This window comes from Ranitomeya imitator, chromosome 5 (assembly GCF_032444005.1).
Source record: "Ranitomeya imitator isolate aRanImi1 chromosome 5, aRanImi1.pri, whole genome shotgun sequence".
Lineage (NCBI taxonomy): Eukaryota > Metazoa > Chordata > Amphibia > Anura > Dendrobatidae > Ranitomeya > Ranitomeya imitator.
The window spans coordinates 524,395,340-524,418,147 of NC_091286.1; the positions used below are offsets into that span (position 1 = coordinate 524,395,340).

The following is a 22,808-nucleotide window of genomic DNA, read 5'->3' on the forward strand; positions in this document are numbered from 1 at the left end:
CCATACTTTGCACAACTAAATTGAAAAACAAATCTTTTTGGGTGGAAAAATAAAGTACTAATATTATGTGGTTGCATAAATATGAACATCTTTAAAATAAAACTTTCTTGGAAGTTCCCATGAATTTATGACAACATTCATTTTTTTTTTAAATAGGAGCCTATAAGCATGGCGCATCTATAACTCCTCCTTGCAGTAGCACTCCAAATCTGTCCGATTGCAATGGCATCTCCTGTTAATAGCTTCCTCTTCAGGTCAACCCACATATATTCAATTTGATTGAGGTCTGGGCTTTGGTTGGGCCATTCCAAAACTTTGCTCTTATTCTGGTTAATACATTGTTTTGTTGATTTGGAGGTATGCTTTGGGTCGTTATTGTACTGAAAGGTGAAATTCCTCTTCAGATTTTATCAGAGGCTTGAAGGTTGTGTCGCAAAATTGACTCCTATTTGGAACTGTTCATAGTTCCTTCCACATTGACTAAAGCTTGTGTTCCACTTGCTGAAAAAAAGCCCCAAAGCATAATTCTGTCTCCATCATACTTTGCTGTGGGTATGGTGTTTTTGGTTTTGCACAGTGTTAGCTTTGCGCAAAACATGCCTTTTTAAAGATTATGGACAAAATAGGGATTTTTCTGTACTCACCGTAAAATCTTTTTCTCTGAGCCACTCATTGAGGGACACAGGACCATGGGTGTATGTTGCTGCCACTAGGAGGCTGACACCAAGTAAATACAAAAAGGGTTAGCTCGTCCTCTGCAGTATACACCACCCACTGGCTCCGGATAATACCAGTTCAGTAGCAAAGCAGTAGGAGATGAACAAAAATTAACCGTAGGTACAATATGTCAAAGGCTAAAACCTTCATCATAGGCAACAGGCCAAAACAAGGGTGGGTGCTGTGTCCCACAACGAGTGGCTCGGAGAAAAGCTTTTTACGGTGAGCACACAAAAATTCCTATTTCTACATCGCCACATTGGGGGACACAGGACCGTGGGACGTCCAAAAGCAGTCCCTGGGTGGGAAATAACACAACAGTGTAAACTCATGGCACCTGCTATCTACAGGTGCGCCACCGCTGCCTGCAGAATACGCCTACCCAGGCTTGCATCTGAAGATGCCCGAGTATGGACAATGTAATGCTTTGAGAAGGTGTGCAGGCTAGACCAGGTCGCTGCTTTGCAAACTTGCTCTGCAGATGCTTGATTCCGAATTGCCCAGGAAGCAGCCACCGACCGAGTGGAGTGTGCCCTGAGACCCGCTGGGATAGGCTTGCCTCTGACACGATAAGCCTCTTGAATAGCCGACTGAATCCATCTGGTGATTGTCTACTTAGAAGTGGCCAGTCCCTTCCGGTGTCGTGCCGGAAGCACGAACAGAGCTTCCGTCTGTCGAAAAGGTGCCGTCCTAGACACGTACTTCCTGAGAGCTCTCACAAGATCCAGAGAGTGAAGAGCCTTCTCCACGCGGTGCGTCGGAGTAGGACAAAATGACGGAAGTACGATATCCTTGTTAAGGTGGAAGGAAGACACCACCTTTAGGAGGATGGCAGGGGACGGTCTGAGGACCACCTTGTCTCGGTGGAATGTAAGGAACGGCAGGAAAGGGCAGCCAATTCAGAGACTCGTCTGATCGATGTAATAGCGATGAGAAAAGCCACCTTCCATGAAAGGAGAGGTAGAGAGATGTCCTGCAACGGCTTGAAGAGAGATTCCTGCAGGACACCTAGGACCAGATGTCCCAAGCCTCTAGAGGTGCTCTATAGGGAGGCATCACGTGGGAGACTCCCTGAAAGAACGTTCTGACCTGGGGTTTGGAAGCAATTTTTCGCTGAAAAAGGACTGACAAGGCCAAGACCTGCCCTTTAAGGGAACACGGCGAAAGCCCCAAGTCCAGACCAGATTGGAGGAAATCCAGGATGGTAGGGATATTGAAAGCCTACAGAGGGCGACCTCTGCTTCTGCACCATTCAAAGAAGGTGTTCCAGGACCGATGATAGATATGCGATGACACCGGCTTTTGGACATTGATCAAAGTGGAAACTACCTGACGGGAAAAACCTGCTTGAGTCAGAACCCAGGATTCAACGGCCAAGCCGTCAAACACAGGGCCCCTGAGTTCTGGTGGTAGATCGGGCCCTGCGAAAGTAGATCCGGATGATCTGGTAGGCGCCAAGGAACGTCTGTGATGAGTTGGACCAGCTCTGCATACCATGCCCGGCGAGGCCAATCCGGAGCGATGATAATCACTGGGACACTCTCTGCCCTGATCTTCCTGATGACTCTGGGAAGCAGGGGTAGGGGAGGAAACAGGTAAGGAAGGCGAAACTGACTCCAAGGAAGGACCAGCACGTCCGCCCTGATTGCTCTCGGGTCCCGAGACCGGGCTACAAACTGAGGTACCTTGGCATTGAACCAGGAAGCCATCAAGTCTACGTCCAGAGTACCCCAACGAAGGCAATTTGTTGGAATATGTCCTGATGGGGAGACCACTCTCCTGAAGCAAGACCTTGCCGGCTGAGGAAGTCCGCGGCCCGATTCTCCACTCCTGGAATGTGAACGGCCGATATGACCGAGTGGTTGTTTTCAGCCCAGCGAAGAATGTGCTCTACCTCGCGCATTGCAGCTCTGCTGCGGGTGCCCCCCTGATAATTTATATAAGCCACAGCCGTGGCATTGTCGGACTGGATACGGATGGGGCGGCCTGCTGGAAGATGGAACCGCCTTAGAGACAGCCAAATCGCACGAATCTCCAGGATATTGATTGGAAGGCGAGACTCGTGAGAGTCCAGGTTTCCTGCGCAGTGTGATGGTGAAAGACCGCTCCCCAGCTGAGGAGGCTGGCATCATTAGTGACTACCAGCCAATGGACTGGGAGGAAGGACTTCCCTTGGAGAAGAGAGGTTCAAAGCATCCACCATTGGAGTGTGTGCTTGACCCGAGGGGAGAGAGGACACAGTCGGTCAAGGGGAAATGGACTCCCGTCCCATGCGTCCAGCAGAGCGTGCTGGAGGGGACAGAGATGTAGTTGCACAAATGGAATCACTTCTATTGCTGCCACCATCTTCCCGATAATCCTCATGCTGAAAAAGGTGGAACAGGGAGACGGCTGGAGAAGCTTCCAGACCCCCTGTTGAAGAGCCAGGACCTTGTCCCGAGGAAGAAGCACCAACCCTAGGGAGGTGTCCAGGGTCATGCCCAGGAAGGAGATCCGTTGGGCCGGAACAGGAGATTACTTTTTTAAATTGACCAACCAGCCCAGCCGAGAAAGAGTATCTAAGGAAATGCGGATGCACTCCTCGCAGGCTTGGAAAGATGGGCCTTTGACCAGTAAGTCGTCTAGGTAGGGTAGCACGACTAGACTCCGAGAATGTAGAATGGCCATGACTGCCGCCATGACCTTTGTGAAAACTCTGGGGGCGGTGGCGAGGCCGAAAGGCAAGGCTGTGAACTGAAAATGTTTCTCTCTGACGGCGAAGCGAAGAAACCTTTGGTGAGGTGGGAAGATTGGGATGTGGAGGTACGCATCCCGGATGTCGATGGATGCTAAGAATTCGCCTTGTTCCATTGAGGCAATGACAGAATGGAGGGATTCCATCTTGAAATGACGGACTTTGATGAATTTGTTCAAGAGCTTTAGGTCCAGGATGGGCCTTACTGCTCCATCCTTTTTGGGGACCATGAACAGATTTGAATAAAAACCGCGGAAGCTTTCGTCCTCTGGGATAATGGCTCAGTCTTGGCGAAGAGACTCGATGTCCTGGGGGAAAAGCCCGAGCACACGTTCCTGCTTCGGGAGGGCGGGAAGGGAAAAACCGGGTTGGAGGGGGGAGGAAAAAAATCGATCCCTGACCCACTCGTCATCAATGACTGCGAGCCAGGCATGATGAAACAAGACAAAGGCCACTCCGGCCGAAACGCTGTATTCCAGTGATGGCAGAATAAAGATTTTTTTCACGAAAACTCTTCAACTGGAATGGATGCTGCTCCTTTTTCTTTTGTTACTATTGGTCCAGTTGGATCCTGGGACTTTGGAGCGTGCACCCTCCCACCTGAGTGCTGTTGGTGGATTGCCTTATAGAAACAAGAGAGGGCGTCCGCCTACTTTGCTGGTGTTGTCCGGACGAGATTGCGAGTCATTTAGAAGTTGGTTGGGGTCTGGATCCCCTGGACCTAGACTGCGTGGTGCGGCCCCTCCAGGAATGGTTGGGCCTGTACGCTTTTGTCTCTGTCGGCCCGGCGCCCCGAACCAGGGAAACTGGCCGAGGAATGCCATGCGTAATTTCCATGAAAGGACCGAAAACGAGCCTGTGGCTGTTGACGGAACGGTTGTCTGAATCTCTGCTGGGGAAGGGAAGTACTTTTCCCCCCTGTAGCGTCTGAAATCAGCTTGTCCAGCTTTTCACCAAATAATCGGCCACTGAGATATGGAAGGGACGTGAGGAACTTTTTAGATGCAGTGTCCGCTCGCCAGTTTCTCAAGCATAGTGCTTACCTAATCGCCACAGCGCTTGAAGCCGTAAGAGCAGAGCAATTCGCCGCGTCCAGGGAAGCGTTTACTAAGTGGTAATCGCCAGCCAAGGAAATTTGATTTGCCAGCTCCGCTTTGTCAGAAGGAAGATCACTGTTCTGTAAAGCCTTAGGCTATATTCACACTTTGCGGATTTTGCTGCGGATCCGCAGCGGATTTGACCTCTGCGGATCTGCAGCAGTTTCCCATGAGTTTACAGAACAATGTAAACCTATGGGAAACAAAAAACGCAGTGCACATGCTGCGGAAAAAACCGCGCGGAAATGCTGCGGATTACATTCCGCAGCATGTCACTTCTTTTCTGCGGATTTTCACCTGCTCCAATAGGAAACTGCAGATGAAAATCCGCAGAAGAAACCGCAGTAAAAACCGCGATAAATCTGCAGTAAAAACCGCGACGGGTTTTCACTGCGGATTTTGGAATTCCACTGCGGAAAAATCCGCAGTGGAATCTGCAAAGTGTGCACATTGCCTTATGCAGAGAGTCTGCCCAAACAGTCACGGCTTTGGCTACCCAGGTAGCAGCGAAGGAGGGAAAGAGTGCCGAGCCTGAAGCTTCAAAAGCTGAATGGGTGAGACTGTCCACTAGGCGATCTGTGGGATCTTTGATAGAAGATCCATCCGACACAGATAGGAGAGTTTTAGGGGACAAACGAGAAACAGGAGGATACACAGGATGAGATTCTGACCATTGTTTGCGGAGATCGGGAGAAAAGGGATATTTGGACTCCAGAGATATCTGGCCTGCAAAACGTTTGTCTGGACGCTCCCTATGTCGCTGGACTATGTCCTGGAACTACGGGTGATTGACAAACACGCTATGAGTACCTTTGGTCCTTTTGAAGGACACCGAATTATCCATACTGGAGGTCGCCAGTTCCTCATCAACCTGAAGGGACTGGTTGACGGCCTCAATGAGACTATCTATAGTGCTCTGATAACCTGGCAACTTCAGACCAGGAGGCCCATCAGACTCAGGTTCAGAGTCCTGCTCGGAAGAGGTGCCTGGGGAGCGAGAGCAGGAAGTGGAGCTACCAGACGCCGAGGCACTAGAGAGCCTGGGAGACGAGCTACGGACGCGCTTCCTAGATGACCGCTTGTGCTTAGAATGAGAGCGGCCTCTGCAGGCTGAAGATTCCGCAGCCGTAGGGGAAGCTTCCTTAATAGGCGGATCAGTGGTCCTGCTCCTGGATGGGTCCGGGAGGGACTCGATAGCTTTAGTCAAAGAAGCCATAGATTGCGAAAGTGACAAAGCCCACTCAGGAGGACTGGTCACAGCAGGCTCGTTTGCGGCGGGGGGCTCCTGAGCGCATTTAGGGTCACAAGCATTACAGAGCGGAACAGTATGCCCGCTTGGTAGCGCAGCCTGATGGAGGTGCAAAAAAGTGAAGAACACCGTGTTTTTGCAGATTTTTTAGAGGGTTTAGGCAGAGACATGTTGTGCTGCTAACCTCCATGCAGGGCTGAGGCAGGGCACTTGTGCAGCTAAAAAAGCGGAGCAGTGTGCAGGAGGAGGAGGGCCTGTGTCAGTGTGCAGCGCACCTACCCAGGTCCTGTCGCCGCGCTGTTACCGGGAGGAGAGGTGCGACCTGGCGTCCAGAAGCTCCTTGTAACCAAGATGGCCGCCGAGAGTATGTGGAGCGCTTCTCGCAGTGTGCGAGAAGCGCTAAACCGGTGGGCGGGGCCTCGTGCGTGGCACGTGCTGTGGGCGTAGACGCGGCCTAGCTGGGGCCGAAGCCACGGAGTAAATTAGTGGTTCCCGGCCGCAACCTGGGGCCAAGCCCGCGGTGCGCTCGGGAGCCCCCCCCCCACCTCTGCCAGACTCACCGCTGTTGTTCCTGTTCAGGCGAGGTATGGGGGGGATGTGCAGTAAACCTCGATCCGCCACCATCTTGATGAGGAGGTGGAGAGGGACTGAGGAGCTCCATATGCAGCACCGCTGTTCATCAGTGGCGGTGCAGAGGGAGGGTGGCCGTACTTTGCCCATTGGAAGGTGGGCTCTGTGTATCCTAAGGGTTCACTCCCCTAGGATTTCACAGGGCTAGTTCTCGGCCGTACATCCCATGTCGCAGGAGAGGGTACGGGGAGTAAAACTCGCCATGCTCGCCTGTTGATGTTTTGGGGGAGATCGGCCCCCTTAAAAGGGTCCGTTGCCCCATCATCCTCTTGCGCAAAGTTAAAAATAAAATTAAAAGCAAGAACATCTGGAGAAAAACAGACGCAGTGTGCCTCCTACGGACACTAAGCAAGAACTAGTATTATCCGGAGCCAGTGGGTGGCGTATACTGCAGTGGAGGAGCTAACCCTTTTTGTATTTACTTGGTGTCAGCCTCCTAGTTGCAGCAGCATACACCCACGGTTCTGGGTCTCCCAATGTGGCGATGGAGAAAAAGGAGATTTTTGTGTACTCACCGTAAAATCTCTTTCTCTTAGCCTCTAATTGGGAGACACAGGACCATGGGTGTTATGCTGCTGTCCACTAGGAGGCGACACTATGCATATCCAGAGTGGTGAGGAAGATTAAGCAAGAGGGAGTTCCAACCATCCTAATCGCACCGGACTGGCCCAGACGTACAAGGTACGCCGACATCGTACAACTTACAGCAGACGCCCCCTGGCGCCTCCCCAGATCTTCTATCACAAGGCCCGTTCTACCACCAGAACTCAGGGGCCCTCAATTTGACGGCGTGGCCCATGAAACCTGGGTTCTAACCCACGCAGGGCTCTCGCCGGACGTCATTAGGACCATGATCAGGGCACGGAAGCTAGCCTCTGCCAAGATTTATTACCGTACCTGGAAAGCTTTCTTTACCTGGTGCGAATCTCGTGGCCAGACCCCATTCCCTTATTCCCTCCCCAAACTACTTGGTTTTCTCCAATCAGGTCTGGAGGCCAGGCTGTCCCTGGGCTCGCTTAAGAGCCAGGTGTCAGCTCTCTCAGTGCTTTTTCAAAGACGCATTGCTACCAAGCCGCAAGTAAGGACTTTTCTTCAGGGGGTTTCCCGATTGGTTCCCCCCTACAGAAGACCACTAGAAACGTGGGACCTCAACCTGGTCCTGACAGCATTGCAGGAACTACCCTTCGAACCCCTTAAGGAGGTCCCGCTCCGCCTTCTCTCCCAGAAAGTGGTTTTCCTGGTGGCAATCAGCTCGCTACGCAGGGTGCCTGAACTGACAGCACTCCGGTTCATAAAGTGGAGAAGGCTCTGCATACGCTTGACCTTGTCAGGGCATTGCGTATGTGTGTGTCTAGGACTGCGTCCTTCCGGAGGTCTGATTCTCTTTTCCACTATACCACCATACAAGAGGCCTACCGCCTTAAGAATTCTCCTCTTCCAGCCGGTATTATGGCACACTCTACACGGGCGGTAGGGGCCTCCTGGGCCATTCGGCACCAGGCTTCGGCACAACAAGTGTGTAAGGTGGCCACTTGGACTAGCGTACACACGTTTACTTAACACTAGAGGGTTCATACCCAGTCCTCAGCGGACAAGAGCCTGGGTAGATGTGTTCTGCACGCGGCGGTGCCCCAAGTGTAGGGACCTGTCTGCACAATATTCGTCCATTGCTTCCCACCCAGGGACTGCTTTGGGACGTCCCATGGTCCTGTGTCCCCTAATGAGGCGACAGAGTAAAGGAGATTTTTGTGTACTCACCGTAAAATCTTTCTCTTAGCCTCTAATTGGGGGACACAGCTCCCACCCTGTTGCCCTTTCTGGGCCGTTGTTACTGTTGAGTTCTCATTGTTTTCTTGAGCTCGTACATAGTTGCCTTCTTATAGGCAAGGTTATGTTATTCATGTTACGTTCCTCCTACTGCTTTTGCACAAAACTGGAGAAGGCTGACGCAGTCTAGGGGTGTATACTTAAGAGGAGGAGCCACGGTTAATCTTTTTCAGATTATGCATAGTGTCGTCTCCTAGTGGACAGCAGCATAACACCCATGATCCTGTGTCCCCCAATGAGGCAACAGAGTAAGTTCATAGGTCTCATCAGTTCAGAACATATTTTTTTTACATGCTTTTGGCAAAACATTTTTCAGGCTACGACATTTTTATTTGAAAGCAAACTTTTCCATCTTGCCAGTTTTCCACAACCCAGACGTAAAAAGAATATGGGAGTTTGTTATCACATGCAGTACGCAACCAGTACTTGCCAGAAGCTATTACTATTTATTATTACAAGCTCATGCAGCTCCTTTAATGTTACTTTTGGCCTATTGGCATCCTCTAGGTCCAATTTTTTGCCTGACTTTTCATTTTTTTGAGGGACGCCCAGTTCTAGGTAATATCACTGTTGTGTTAAATTTAAGCCACTTCTTGATGACCGTCTTTACAGTGTTCCATGGTATATCGAATGCCTTGGAAATTTTGTTTGTACCCTTCTCCTAGGTGATAACTTTCAACAGTGAGAACCCTTTGCGGTGTTGTAAGCTATGTATGGACCATAGCTTTTATTGTAAAATGCCTCAAAGAAAATGTCAGGTAAATCCTACTAGGAAAGCAAAACTTGATACTGGGTTAACCAGAAACCCTGTAAATGATGGCAGCTGTGTACTGACTATTATTTTTACAAGAGTTTAAATGTGATTGCTTAATACTGAACACAACCACATATCCAATTATAAGAGGGTGTCCACACTTATAAAGCCACATTATTTCAGTTTTGTTATTTTTATTTTCCCACTCAGAATGATGTCAGTTTGTTTCATAAAGGATTTATAAAAGAAAAAGAAAAAGTTCGGAAATGATTATTCTTGGTATGATATGGTTACATAAAAAAAACTGGCATTTTAACAAGGGCGTGTAGACTTTTTATATCCACTCTAATTTGATTTAAGCTATATTGCATGTCTTTAGATGTACAAACATGAACTTCTTTACCTGTAGTGGTATGAATTGGTTGTGGCTTCCAGCATTTGGCATATGTCCAGGGTAAGATCCTTGGTAATACATTTTATTATGAAATGGTACCGTCGGTCTCCAGGGAACGGCACCAAACATATGAGGTGCTGAAGGCATGATGTTGGCTGCACAGAAAGAATGTCATTCTATTACGGGATTTACTAACATATGGTATAGCAGTTTTACTACAGGACTGCTGCCATTTGTATCTATATATGCATGACACATTGTGAGTCAGAATTGCTACAAAGCAGGACAATTACTTAAGGCCCCTTCACATTTAGCGACGCTGCAGCGATACCGACAACGATCCGGATCGCTGCAGCGTCGCTGTTTGGTCGCTGGAGAGCTGTCACACAGACCGCTCTCCAGCGACCAACGATGCCGGTAACCAGGGTAAACATCGGGTAACTAAGCGCAGGGCCGCGCTTAGTAACCCGATGTTTACCCTGGTTACCATGCTAAAAGTAAAAAAAAAACAAACAGTACATACTTACCTACAGCTGTCTGTCCTCCAGCGCTGCGCTCTGCTTCTCTGCTCTCCTCCTGTACTGTCTGTGAGCCGGAAAGCAGAGCGGTGACGTCACCGCTCTGCTTTCCGGCTCACAGCCAGTACAGGAGGAGAGCAGAGCGCAGCGCTGGAGGACAGACAGCTGTAGGTAAGTATGTACGGTTTGTTTTTTTTTACTTTTAGCATGGTAACCAGTGTAAACATCGGGTTACTAAGTGCGGCCCTGCGCTTAGTTACCCGATGTTTACCCTGGTTACCAGTGAAGACATCGCTGGATCGGTGTCACACACGCCGATCCAGCGATGTCTCCAGGGAGTCCAGCGACGAAATAAAGTTCTGGACTTTATTCAGCGACCAACGATCTCCCAGCAGGGGCCTGATCGTTGGTCGCTGTCACACAGAACGATTTCATTAACGATATCGTTGCTACGTCACAAATAGCAACGATATCGTTAACAATATCGTTATGTGTGAAGGTACCTTTAGGCTGGTTCATTGGTACACAATTACTCAGTCATCACCCATGTACACAAGCTAAAACTTTATCTTCTTTCCACACAGCAGACCCAGCTAAATGCCATGACTTACGTGCTGGCTGAGGAAACACTGGCAGGGATCCCGCAGATAAGTTTGCTCCTAGAGGCTGATAATTTGAAAAGAGAGGTGGCGGCAGAGGAAAATTTGCTCCAAGTGAGCCCTAATGAAAACAATTAAAAAACAAACAGTAAAGGATCAGCAGAATACAAATCAGCAGTAAAAAGTGACAGCTTATGTTGTGGTGCTTGTGAGATTTGACAAATGAAAACACTACCAGACCGGTAAACATTGCAAACAGGAAAAAATTTAAAACACCAAAATTGCTTTCATTTGTTCGGTACAACATCGCAAAAAACTTTGTAAAACGCTTTCAAAATGTCATATCTATCAAGAAATAAAATCAATAAAAACATTGACTCACCCTGCAATAAATAAGATTTCACACATCTCCATCAACCAAAAAATAAGAACATTAAGAATAACTGGAAAAATCAACAGAATTTTTTTCTTTCACACATTATTTCATTTTTTTATTTTTTACACATGCCTTAATCATATTGAGGAAGAGAACCATATTGCCAGGTAATTTGTACCACACAATGTACGCTATAGAGATAAGAAAACTGTCAAAATTGTCTTTTTGTTCGCAAATTCAGCAGACTTGGAATTTTATTCCCCGTTTTCCAGTACGCTAATGTTGTAAAAGGATTGTCTTTCAAAACTACAAGTAGTCCCGTAAAAATCAAGGTGTCATATGTCACTATTACTATTTCACTAACCTTGTATCTTCACTATCCTACAACCCAAAACAACTATTCAGCACACTTAGGCTGGGTTCCCATTGCGTTATGGGACCGCGTTTAACGGACAGCGTTGCACGGCGAAATTAACGCCGTGCAACGCGTCCGTTAACGTGCCCATTGAAGGCAATGGGAACGCGCTTCACTAGCACGTGCCATGTTCGGCACGCGCTAGCGACGCGCCGGTGTTTCCTGGCGCGCCGCGGACGCTGCAAGCAGCGTCCGAGGCGCGCCCGCGGTCCGTTCCCTGCTCTCGCAGATCGGGGATCTGCGAGAGCGAGGACGTTACTGCGACCCCGACCGCAGCCCCATAGAAAACATTGAGTTAGCGCAATCCGCTAGCGCTAAACGGATTGCACTAACGCAATGTGACCCTAGCCTTACCTCCCTCCTCCGCCCACCACTGCCACCTCCAACTCCCCTCATCTCCTCCGAGGACTTTGCCACCTACTTCAAAAACAAGATCGACCAAACAAGGCAAACCTTTACTGTTCCATCACCCCAACCACTCCATACCAGACCTCTGCCCTTCCCTAATAACCTCCCTCTCCAACATCACTGAAGGAGAGCTTACTCGCCTCTTTTCCAAATCGCACCTCACCACCTGTGCACTTGACCCCATCCCCTCCCACCTGCTCCCCAACCTCACTAACATGCTCATTCCAGCCATAACCCATCTCTTCAACCTATCGCTATCTTCTGGTACCTTCCCCTTGGCCTTCAAACATGCCACCATCACACCAATCCTCAAAAAAACTAACCTTGACCCAACTGCTATGCCCAGCTACCGCCCCATATCACTGCTCCAGTTTGCTTCAAAACTCCTTGAGCAGCATGTCCATGCTCAAATTTCCTCCCACCTCTCATCTAACTTTCTCCTTGAAAATCTCCAATCTGGCTTCCGCCCCCACCACTCCACCGAAACTGCCCTGACAAAAATTACTAATGACTTACTCACAGCCAAAGCTAACAGACAGTTCTCCATCCTCCTCCTTCTTGACCTGTCCTCTGCTTTCGACACAGTCGATCACTGCCTACTGCTACAGATTCTTTCTGCCCTTGGCATCAAAGACCTTGCCCTGTCCTGGATTGCCTCATACCTTTCCGACCGTACATTTAGCGTTTCCCACTCCCACACCACCTCCTCATCCCTCCCTCTCTCTGTTGGAGTCCCCCAATGCTCTGTCCAAGGGCCCCTACTTTTTTCCACCTATACTCTTGGCCTAGGACAACTCAAAGTCCCACAGCTTGCAGTACAACCTGTATGCGGACGACACTCAGATCTACCTCTCTGGCCCAGATGTCACCTCTCTGCTGTCCAGAATCCCGAAGTGTCTGTCAGCCATATCCTCCTTCACCTCTCGCTTCCTAAAACTCAATGTAGACAAAACCGAACTCATCATCTTTCCCCATCTCACGTATCCCCCCTACCTGACCTATCTATTATGGTAAACGGCATCACGCTCTCTCCCGCACCTGAAATCCACTGCCCCGGGGTAACTCTCGACTCTGCCCTGTCCTTCAAACCGCACATCCAAACTCTTGCCACCTCCTGTCGCCTCAAACTCAAAAACATTGCCAGAATCCGTTCCTTCCTCAGCCCACAATCTACCAAAACTCTTGTGCATGCCCTCATCATCTCCCGCCTCGACTACTGCAACACCCACCTCTGTGGCCTCCCCGCTAACTCTCTTGCACCACTCCAGTCTGTCCTCAACTCTGCTGCCCGGCTAATCCACCTCTCTCCTCGCTACTCTCCTGCTTCTCCCCTCTGCAAATCCCTCCACTGGCTCCCAATTCCCCAACGAATCCAGTTCAAACTACTAACACTGATCTACAAAGCCATCCATAACCTGTCCCCTCCCTATATCTCTGAACTAATCTCCCAATATCTTCCCTCACGTAATCTCAGATCCTCCCAAGACCTCCTACTCTCCTCCACACTTATTCGTTCCTCACAAAACCGCCTCCAAGATTTCTCCCGAATATCCCCCATCCTCTGGAATTCCATGCCTCAACACGTCCGACTATCGACCACCCTCGGCTCCTTCAAACGAAACCTGAAAGCCCATCTCTTCAAGACAGCCTACAGCCTTCAATAACCATTCTGCCGCCTCGCCATCGCCAGAGCCGCTGCCTCGCCCCTACCTTCTGCCTCTTCCCCACTATCCCATAGAATGTAAGTCCGCAAGGACAGGGTCCTCTCCCCTCTGTACCAGTCTGTCACTGTAAATTTGTTTACTGTAAACGATGTCTATAACTCTGTATGTAACCCCTTTCTCATGTACAGCACCATGGAATTAATGGTGCTATATAAATAAATAATAATAATAATAATATATCTATATGGACAGAAAAATAAAATATTATAGTAAAAAGCAGGCACACTGGCACTCCACAAACTTGAAGTGGAAAAGGGAGGAGGGGAAAAAGCTGCTTGTGATGTGTCAGGGTCTGTGTACCATCCTGTCCAAGGATATAGCAATAGGTTATGTGAAAAGTTATCACCGCGCTGGAGATACAGGACTGGGTTGAGGGCTGGATATATAGGTACTGTTATTGCTGTTAATATACCTGGTTCAGTACATTTATATTGGTGTACAGGCATTTGTGGTATAGTGTGCGGTAAACTCAAGGACCCAAAACCTGCAGCTGGGCAGATGTTACCCTGTAAAATCCCTATCTGCTCTATCGATATAGAGCGTAAGGGAAAAAGAGAGGTATCAGTGTTTATAAACTTACTTGTCTTGTCGGTGGTGGTATAGCATGTCAGTGTAGCAGAAGCAATATCTGTCCCAAGAAGGGGTGTCCGCCCCCGGAAGAAGAATCTTATCGAAACGCGCAGAGGGGTATCTTACCGGTCTTGTGAGTGTGCAGAGGTAATTATGGATCTTGATTAGGCTGCTGCTGGGGTTCCTTTGTGTTATAACTTTGCTAACAGAGTGCACATAATCCAGGTGCCTTTGTACACATGGTGCTTTGGCCACAAATTAGATTGGGGTTTATTTACAGTTTAGATATAAATGACATAGGCCATTCTTTAGCCTTTGTATATATCCTTATTGGCACCGGAGCACAGTAGTTTTTCCTCAGCAACCTATCAGACCATAAATATACATTTTAGCCACAGGATATAAGTCATATGACTGTAATGGAAATGTTCTTTATATATTTTGTTTAACCCCTTAGTGACAGAGCCAATTTGGTACTTAATGACCGAGCCAATTTTTGCAATTCTGACCACTGTCACTTTATGAGGTTATAACTCTGGAACGCTTCAACTGATCCCGCTGATTCTGAGATTGTTTTTTCGTGGCATATTGTACTTCATGTTAGTGGTAACATTTCTTCGATATTACTTGCGATTATTTATGAAAAAAACGGAAATAAGGCGAAAATTTTTAAAATTTTGCAATTTTCAAACTTTGTATTTTAATGCCCTTAAATCAGAGAGATATGTCATGAAAAATAGTTAATAAATAACATTTCCCACATGTCTACTTTACATCAGCACAATTTTGGAAACAAAATTTTTTTTTGTTAGGGAGTTATAAGGGTTAAAAGTTGACCAGCAAATTCTCATTTTTACAACACCATTTTTGTTTAGGGACCACATCACATTTGAACTCATTTTGAGGGGTCTATATGATAGAAAATAATGAAGTGTGACACCATTCTAAAAACTACACCCCTCAAGGTTCTCAAAACCACATTCAAGAAGTTTATTAACCCTTTACGTGCTTCACAGGAACTGAAACAATGTGGAAGGAAAAAATGAACATTTAACTTTTTTTTGCAAACATCTTAATTCAGAACCATTTTTTTTATTTTCACAAGTGTAAAAACAGAAATGTAACCATAAATTTTGTTATGCAATTTCTCCTGAATACGCCAATACCCCATATGTGGGGGTAAACCACTGTTAGGGCGCACCGCAGAACTTAGAAGTGAAGGAGCGCCGTTTGACTTTTTCAATGCAGAATTGGCTGGAATTGAGATCGGACACCATGTCACATTTAGAGAGCCCCTGATGTGCCTAAACAGTGGAAACCCCCCACAAGTGACACCATTTTGGAAACTAGACCCCTTAAGGAACTTATCTAGATGTGTGGCGAGCACTTTGAACCCCCATGTGCTTCACAGAAGTTTATAACGTAGAGCCGTGAAAAAAAAAAATTGCATTTTTTCTACAAAAATGATCTTTTTGCCCACAAATTTTTATTTTCACAAGGGTAACAGGACAAATTAGACCACTAAAGTTGTTGTGCAATTTCTCCTGAGTACGTCGATACCCAATATGTGGGGGTAAACCACTGTTTGGGCGCACCGCAGAGCTTGGAAGAGAAAGAGTGCCGTTTTACTTTTTCAATGTAGAATTGGCTGGAATTGAGATCGGACGCCATGTCGCGTTTGGAGAGCCCCTGATGTGCCTAAACAGTAGAAATCCCCCACAAGTGACCCCATTTTGGAAACTAGACCCCCCATGGAACTTATCTAGATGTGTGGTGAGAACCTTGAATGCCCAAGTGCTTCACCGAAGTTTATAATGCAGAGCCGTGAAAATAAAAAAAAAATTTTTTTTCCACAAAAAAGATATTGTAGCCCCCAAGTTTTTATTTTCACAAGGGTAACAGGAGAAATTGGACTGCAATAGTTGTTGTCCAATTTATCCCGAGTACGCTGATGCGCCATATGTGGGGGTAAACCACTGTTTGGGCGCACGGCAGAGCTCGGAAGGGAAGGAGCGCCTTTTTGGAATGCAGACTTTGATAGAATGGTCTGTGGGCATTATGTTGCGATTGCAGAGCCCCTGATGTACCTAAACTGTAGTAACCCCCCACAAGTGACCCCATTTTGGAAACTAGACCCCCCAAGGAACTTATCTAGATGTTTGGTGATTACTTTGAATGCCCAAGTGCTTCACAGAAGTTTAGAATGCAGAGTCGTGAAAATAAAAAATATTTTTTTTTTCCACAAAAAAGATATTGTAGCCCCCAAGTTTTTATTTTCACAAGGGTAACAGGAGAAATTGGACTGCAATAGTTGTTGTCCAATTTATCCCGAGTACGCTGATGCCCCATATGTGGGGGTAACCCACTGTTTGGGCGCACGGCAGAGCTCAGAAGGGAGGGAGCACCATTTGACTTTTTGAGCGCAAAATTGGCTGTCGTGTTTGGAGACCCCCTGATGTACCTAAACAGTGGAAACCCCCCAATTCTAGCTCCAACCCTAACCCCAACACACCCCTAACCCTAATCCCAACCTCATCCATAATCCTAATCACTAACCCTAACCATAATCACAACCCTTACCCCAAAACAACCCTAATGTCAACCCTAACCATAACCCTAATCAAAACCCTAAATCCAACACACCCCTAATCCTAATCTCAACCCTAACCTCAAACCTAACCCTAATCCCAATACACCCCTAATCACAACCCTAACCTTAACCCTAATCCCAAACCTAACCCTAATCCCAAGCGTAACCCTAATGCCAACCCTAATCCAAACCCTAACCCTAATCCCAGCTCTAACCCTAACTTTAGCCCCAACCCTAGCCCTAACTTTAGCCCCAACCCTAACCCTAGCCCTAGGGCTACTTTCACACTTGCGTCGTTTGGCATTCCATCGTTTTGGACAAGAAACGGATCCTGCAAATGTGCCCGCAGGATGCGTTTTTTGCCCATAGACTTGTATTGCCGACGGATCGTGACGGATGGCCACACGTCGCGTCCGTCGTGCACTGGATCAGTTGTGTTTTGGCGGAGCGTCGGCACAAAAAAACGTTCAATGAAACGTTTTTTTGTACGTTGCATCCGCCATTTCTGACCGCGCATGCGTGGCCGTAACTCCGCCCCCTCCTCCCCAGGACATAGATTGGGCAGCGGATGTGTTGAAAAACTACAGCTGCTGCCCACGTTGTGCACAATTTTCACAACGTGCGTCGGTATGTCGGGCCGACGCATTGCGACGGCCCCGTACCGACGTAAGTGTGAAAGAAGCCTAACCCTAAATTTAGCCCCAACCCTAACCCTAAATTTAGCCCCAACCCTAACCCTAAATTTAGCCCCAACCCTAGCCCTAACCCTAGCCCTAACCCGACCCCTACCCCTAACCCTACCCCTAATTTTAGCCCCAACTGCTGTTCTCCTGCCGGCCGGCAGATGGAGACAGATGGCGGGCGCACTGGGCATGCGTCCGCCATGTTCTGCTGCCGGCGGCCAGGAGGAGCAGCAAGAGGATCCAGGGACCTAGGTGAGTATGCTAGGGTCCCCGAATCCCCCTATTTCTCTGTCCTCTGATGTGCGATCACATCAGAGGACAGAGAATTACACTTTACTTTTTTTTTTTTTTTGCGGTCGCCGGTAAACAGTTAATTACCGGTGATCGCAAAACAGGGGTCGGTAATACCGACCCCGATCATGCTCTTTGGGGTCTCGGCTACCCCCGGCAGCCGAGACCCCAAAGATTCTCCCGGTGCCGGCCGGCGGGCGCACTGCGCATGCGCCCGCCATTTTGAAGATGGCGGCGCCCACCGGGAGACACGAGGAGCATCGGGGGAGCTAGGTGAGTATTGGGGGGCCACCTGGGACCCCTTTTCTCTGTCTTCCGATGTGCGATCACATCGGAGGACAGAGAAATTAAAAAGAGATCGCTTTTTTTTTTTTTTTTTTTTTGCGATCGCCGGTAAACGGTTAATTACCGGCGATCGCAAATGCGGGGTGGGTTAAAAACCCCCCGGAATCATGTTCTCTGGGGTCTCGGCTACCCTCGGCAGCTGAGACCCCGGAGAAAATCGGCCTCTGGGGGGCGCTATGGACTTTTTCCACAGCGCCGTTAATTAACGGCGCTGTGGTTTAAGTACCCTTAGCGGCCGCCGTTAAAAGGCGTATCGGCGGTCGCTAAGGGGTTAATACCATCATTGGCTATACACCTGCAACGCATTTAGTACCGGTTATTGGATTGGAGGCATCTTGTTGTATTGTGATGTGAAAAAATATATTTTATTCTATTTATTGTTAATAAATTTTAAACTTTTTGAACGCAAACATTCTGTGGCCTTGTTAATATATCTGCTGGGCTTTTGATGTATCTACTAGAAATACAGTTGCTATTACGTTCCCTGGAAGGGGACGGTCTAGATGACCTGGAACTACAGTGTCTCTCCCTAAAAGGGGATGACCGTGTGCTATGGGATGACGCAGATGGACTTGACTTATGGGTCCGCTTGCGTCCTGACTTAGACGTGGATGTGCGAGGGTCGTCCTGTTCCGGAGTCAAGCTCTCCCTTTGCTGGGTAACGGTCATAGCCGAGGCATGACTCTGCAGAGCCTGAAGCAATGTGGAGGTTAGGTTATCTATAGACTGCGACATAGATTGCGACATCTGAGTGACCCATTCCGGCATGGCATTAGACACTGGAGCATTGGCAGGGGCTTCTTGGAGCTCTGACACAGTAGTCTGGATGCAGTCCTGGCAGTGCTGGTACATGCTGCCACTGGGGAGAGTGGTCCTGCAGGCTGTGCAGAATGCATAATAGCAGTCTTGCCAGGATCTCTTGGACCCTGAGCTCGGCATAGTGCAGAAGGGCTGGCTATGCAGAGGACCTTACGGGGTAGCTATACAGAGGAACCTATAGGGGAGCCTTATAGGGAATATGGATTCACAGCCGAGTAAAACAACCCAGCTGTGATCTTACCCCACCAGTTTGCCCCTAGGTCCAGCGCCGAAGATCCACAGTCCTGTGCCCCCCGGAGACTGGCTGGCCTGGTCCTGCTGACCGGGAGATGCAGGGCTAATCCTTCCTGCAATAGAAATGGCTGCCGAGGAGAAGAGGAAGGGCGAGAAGGGGGCGGAGAGCTGAGAAAAAAGGCGGCAAAGCTGTGTTAAAACGTGCCCCTTCTGTCTCGATCCGCCTCCTCTGTGACACTGTAGAGTGTCATATTTGTCATCCGGGGGCAGGCTGGGGGGCGGAGAGGAGGCGGCGGCTCCAGCTAGGCCGAAGCCGCGGCCTAAATTAGATGCCTGATGTCCAGAAAGGCTACAGGCCGGCGCGGAAGTCCGGAAGGGAGTCGGATCTGAAATGGACCCCCCCCCGGCTTTATAGGCAGGATAGCAGTGGGGCTATAAGCGGAAGGGGGGCCCTGTAAGGGGTCCCCCTGAGGCAGTATAGAGCTGGTGCTGCCGAAGAGACAGGGGCGCAGGAAGCCCTGTGTCTCTATTGTGCCATGCCTGCCTGCACTCCCCCCGGCCCCGACAGGAGCCCGAAGCTGGGCTGGGGTCCCTGGATGCAGGCGCAGTGTGCTGGCCCATGCGAATAACAGAGCAGGCAGGCACCACCGCCAGGGATCACCTAAAGCATGCTACAAAACAACATGGCGTATAAACAAAGAAAGAAAAGCGTAGCATGCAAACAAAAGGGATCACCACCAAAAGTATATATCAAAGAATATAAATTTTATTAAACCACACAAAAAAAAAAAAAAACACAAAATAGTTAAAAACACTTAAAATTTGCAAAAACATAGCAAAAAGACAATGAAAATCAGACCTGTAATAAGGTCAAACCACAGTGCCACCCATAAAGCTATCTCAGAGTACAAAGTGAAAATTCCCCTAGTGGCTCTAAAGTAGCCAGAACATAGGGCATCCTATACTACCTGCCAGAAATACATCGGGTCTCCAAGATAGCATCCCACAAGAACGGTAAGGGCAATCAGAGATGGTAAAATAAACGGGTGGCACCGGGCACCATGCTGGGAGTTGCAGAATGCTGCCTGTACAGGCCCTTCCTGAGGCGTCCCAACCTAATGCTCCCAGAGGGGGATTAGAGAGGTGCTGCTGTCACCTTCAGGGGGCTTTATCCTCACCTCGACCTCAACCCAGAAACCAAAAGGAATTGGGGAAGGAAGGGGGGGGGAAGTCTCAACTTTGAACCAGCACCCGAGGCACTGGGGAGGAGCGACATGGGGAAAAAGCCATCTCTACTTCAACCGGGCACCTCATAATATGGGGCCGAGGAAGGGTCCATGCCGGGAGTCTCACAGGAGACCCACTTTTCTTCATCTGTAATCCGTCGGAAAAAAACGGAGAAAAAAAATCTTGTGCCTCCTATGCGACACTAAGCAAAATCTGGAGAAGGCTGACGCCGTCCAGGGGTGTATACTGCAGAGGAGCAGCTACGGTTAATCTTTTTCAGATAATGTATAGTGCCGCCTCCTAGTGGACAGCAGCAAAACACCCATGGTCCTGTCCCCCCCCAATGAGGCGACAGAGTAACAATACTATTTCAAACATGGGGCACTGCAATGGGCACACGCTTTGTGCCCAGTTATGCAAATCTGTTCGTAGGCAACTGGGAACAACAATATATTTTGTAGAGGGCCTATTATGTAAGGGATTAAAACTTTGGCGTCATTTTGTAGACAAAATCTTATTTATTTTGAAGGAACAGCAGCCTGTTCATTTCAAACTTGAATAACAATAGATTTGGATTGGAATGTACACTTACTATCAGTAACACTAGAGTGAATTTCTTGGACTTAACTATATATGTGGAAAACAGCACACTAAAAACCAAATGCTATCGTAAAAGATGTAGACTCAAAAAGCTTTATACATATTACAAGCTGCCACTTACCAATCTGGCTTACAAATATTCCCAAAGGGCAGTATACGAGAATTAGGAGAAACTGTACAAGTATTGAAGGCTACTATAACGAAACTGCACATATCACCAAACAGTTTGAAGCAAAAGACTACGACCTACAGGCAGGCCCCTTGGATAAGGCTAGACAAGAAGTGGGCCATATACCAAGGGAAACCCTAACACATAAGGCCCAACCAAATCTCAATCCATTGAATATTCAACAACAAATAAATCAATTACCTATAGTAACACAGATTCATTCTGGGTATAAAAAATGTACCAATAGTATTCGTAAGCATTGGCCCATTTTGCAGGGTGATAAGAGTATTGGAACACCTGTTACCAGTTAACCCAAGATTTGTTTATACAAAAGCTCAAAATTTGGGCCTACTTTTAGCTCTAACTACGAAACCAGTCCTTTCAAAGCAAATATTACCCTCAATAAAATCCACACCCAAGAAAATTGGGTTCATGCCATGTGGAAAATGCTCGTGTTGTAGTCGTACATCCTTTAAGAAGACATTTCAGACCACTTTTATGGATTCAAATGAGACAAAGGAGTTCCACATCAGGAACAGTATATCTTGTCAAACTACAGGGGTCATATATATCCTCAAGTGTCCCTGTAATAAAATATACGTAGGCCGAACAAAGAGACGCCTAATGGATAGAATAAAGGAGCATCTAGACAATATAAATAACGGCTTTAAAGGGAACCTGTCACCCCGAAAATCGCGGGTGAGGTAAGCCCACCGGCATCAGGGGCTTATCTGCAGCATTCTGTAATGCTGTAGATAAGCCCCCAATGTAACCTGAAAGAGGAGAAAAAGACGTTATATTATACTCACCCAGGGGCGGTCCCGCTGCTGGTCAGGTCGGATGGGCGTCTCTGGTCCGCTGCGGCGCCTCCCATCTTCATTACAAGACGTCCTCTTCTGATCTTCAGCCACGGCTCCGGCGGAGGCGTACTTTGCTCTGCCCTCTTGAGGGCAGAGGATAGTACTGCAGTGCGCAGGAAAGGTCAGAGGCCCGGCGCTTGCGCACTGCAGTACTTTGTCTGACCTCAACAGGGCAGAGCAAAATATGCCTGCGCCGGAGCCGTGGCTGAAGATCAGAAGAGGACGTCTTGTAATGAAGATGGGAGGCGCCAGAGCGGACCAGAGACGCCCATCCGACCTGACCAGCAGCGGGACCGCCCCTGGGTGAGTATAATATAACGTCTTTTTCTCCTTTTTCAGGTAAAATCGGGGGCTTATCTACAGCATTACAGAATGCTGCAGATAAGCCCCTGATGCCGGTGGGCTTACCTCACCCGCGATTTTCGGGGTGACAGGTTCCCTTTAAAGGGCATCCCTTATCCCGCCATATTTTAGAAAAACACAATCGATCTTGTGTAGGTGATTTCTTTTGCAGCATTCAAACAGTCAAACAAAATCCTAGGGGAGGTGACTTTCTAAAATCTATGTTTAGGATAGAATCTAAATGGATCTTTACACTTGATAGCCTAGTCCCTAAAGGGCTTAATCATGAAATTTAACTATACACTTTTTAGCGCCCTAACTTAGTAACAGAATCGCTCACACTCAACATCACTAACATTTAGAATGTACTCTTATGCAATATATACCCTTTAAATCTTATCCGCCAGTAGGCTAGATACGTGATTCATATCACTTGTCTGGTTTTTATTATGGTATTTCTTATGAATTTTATTATATTTTTTAATCGATCAAATGTTAATTTTCTGACACTTTTAGGTATATTTAATTTAATTTTAAGGCACACATACATATATATTTTAGCATATATTCGTAATAAAATATTGTGGGTTTTTTTTCATTGTAACATATTTAGCCAAATTATTCTATACCCTAACC

The 22,808-nt window shown here is 47.9% G+C and overlaps 1 protein-coding gene across 2 annotated transcripts in view; it reads right to left on the reverse strand.

The window, feature by feature from the left end:
* Positions 1-22,808, reverse strand: part of XRN1 (5'-3' exoribonuclease 1) — a 227,733-nt gene that overhangs the window by 12,096 nt on the left and 192,829 nt on the right. For both annotated transcript variants that reach the window (XM_069727559.1, XM_069727558.1), the window contains 2 exons: positions 10,532-10,640; positions 9,412-9,557 (listed from right to left, as the gene is read on the reverse strand). In XM_069727559.1, the coding sequence (XP_069583660.1) occupies positions 9,412-9,557; positions 10,532-10,640 (255 nt within the window). The remainder of the gene's footprint in view (positions 1-9,411; positions 9,558-10,531; positions 10,641-22,808) is intronic.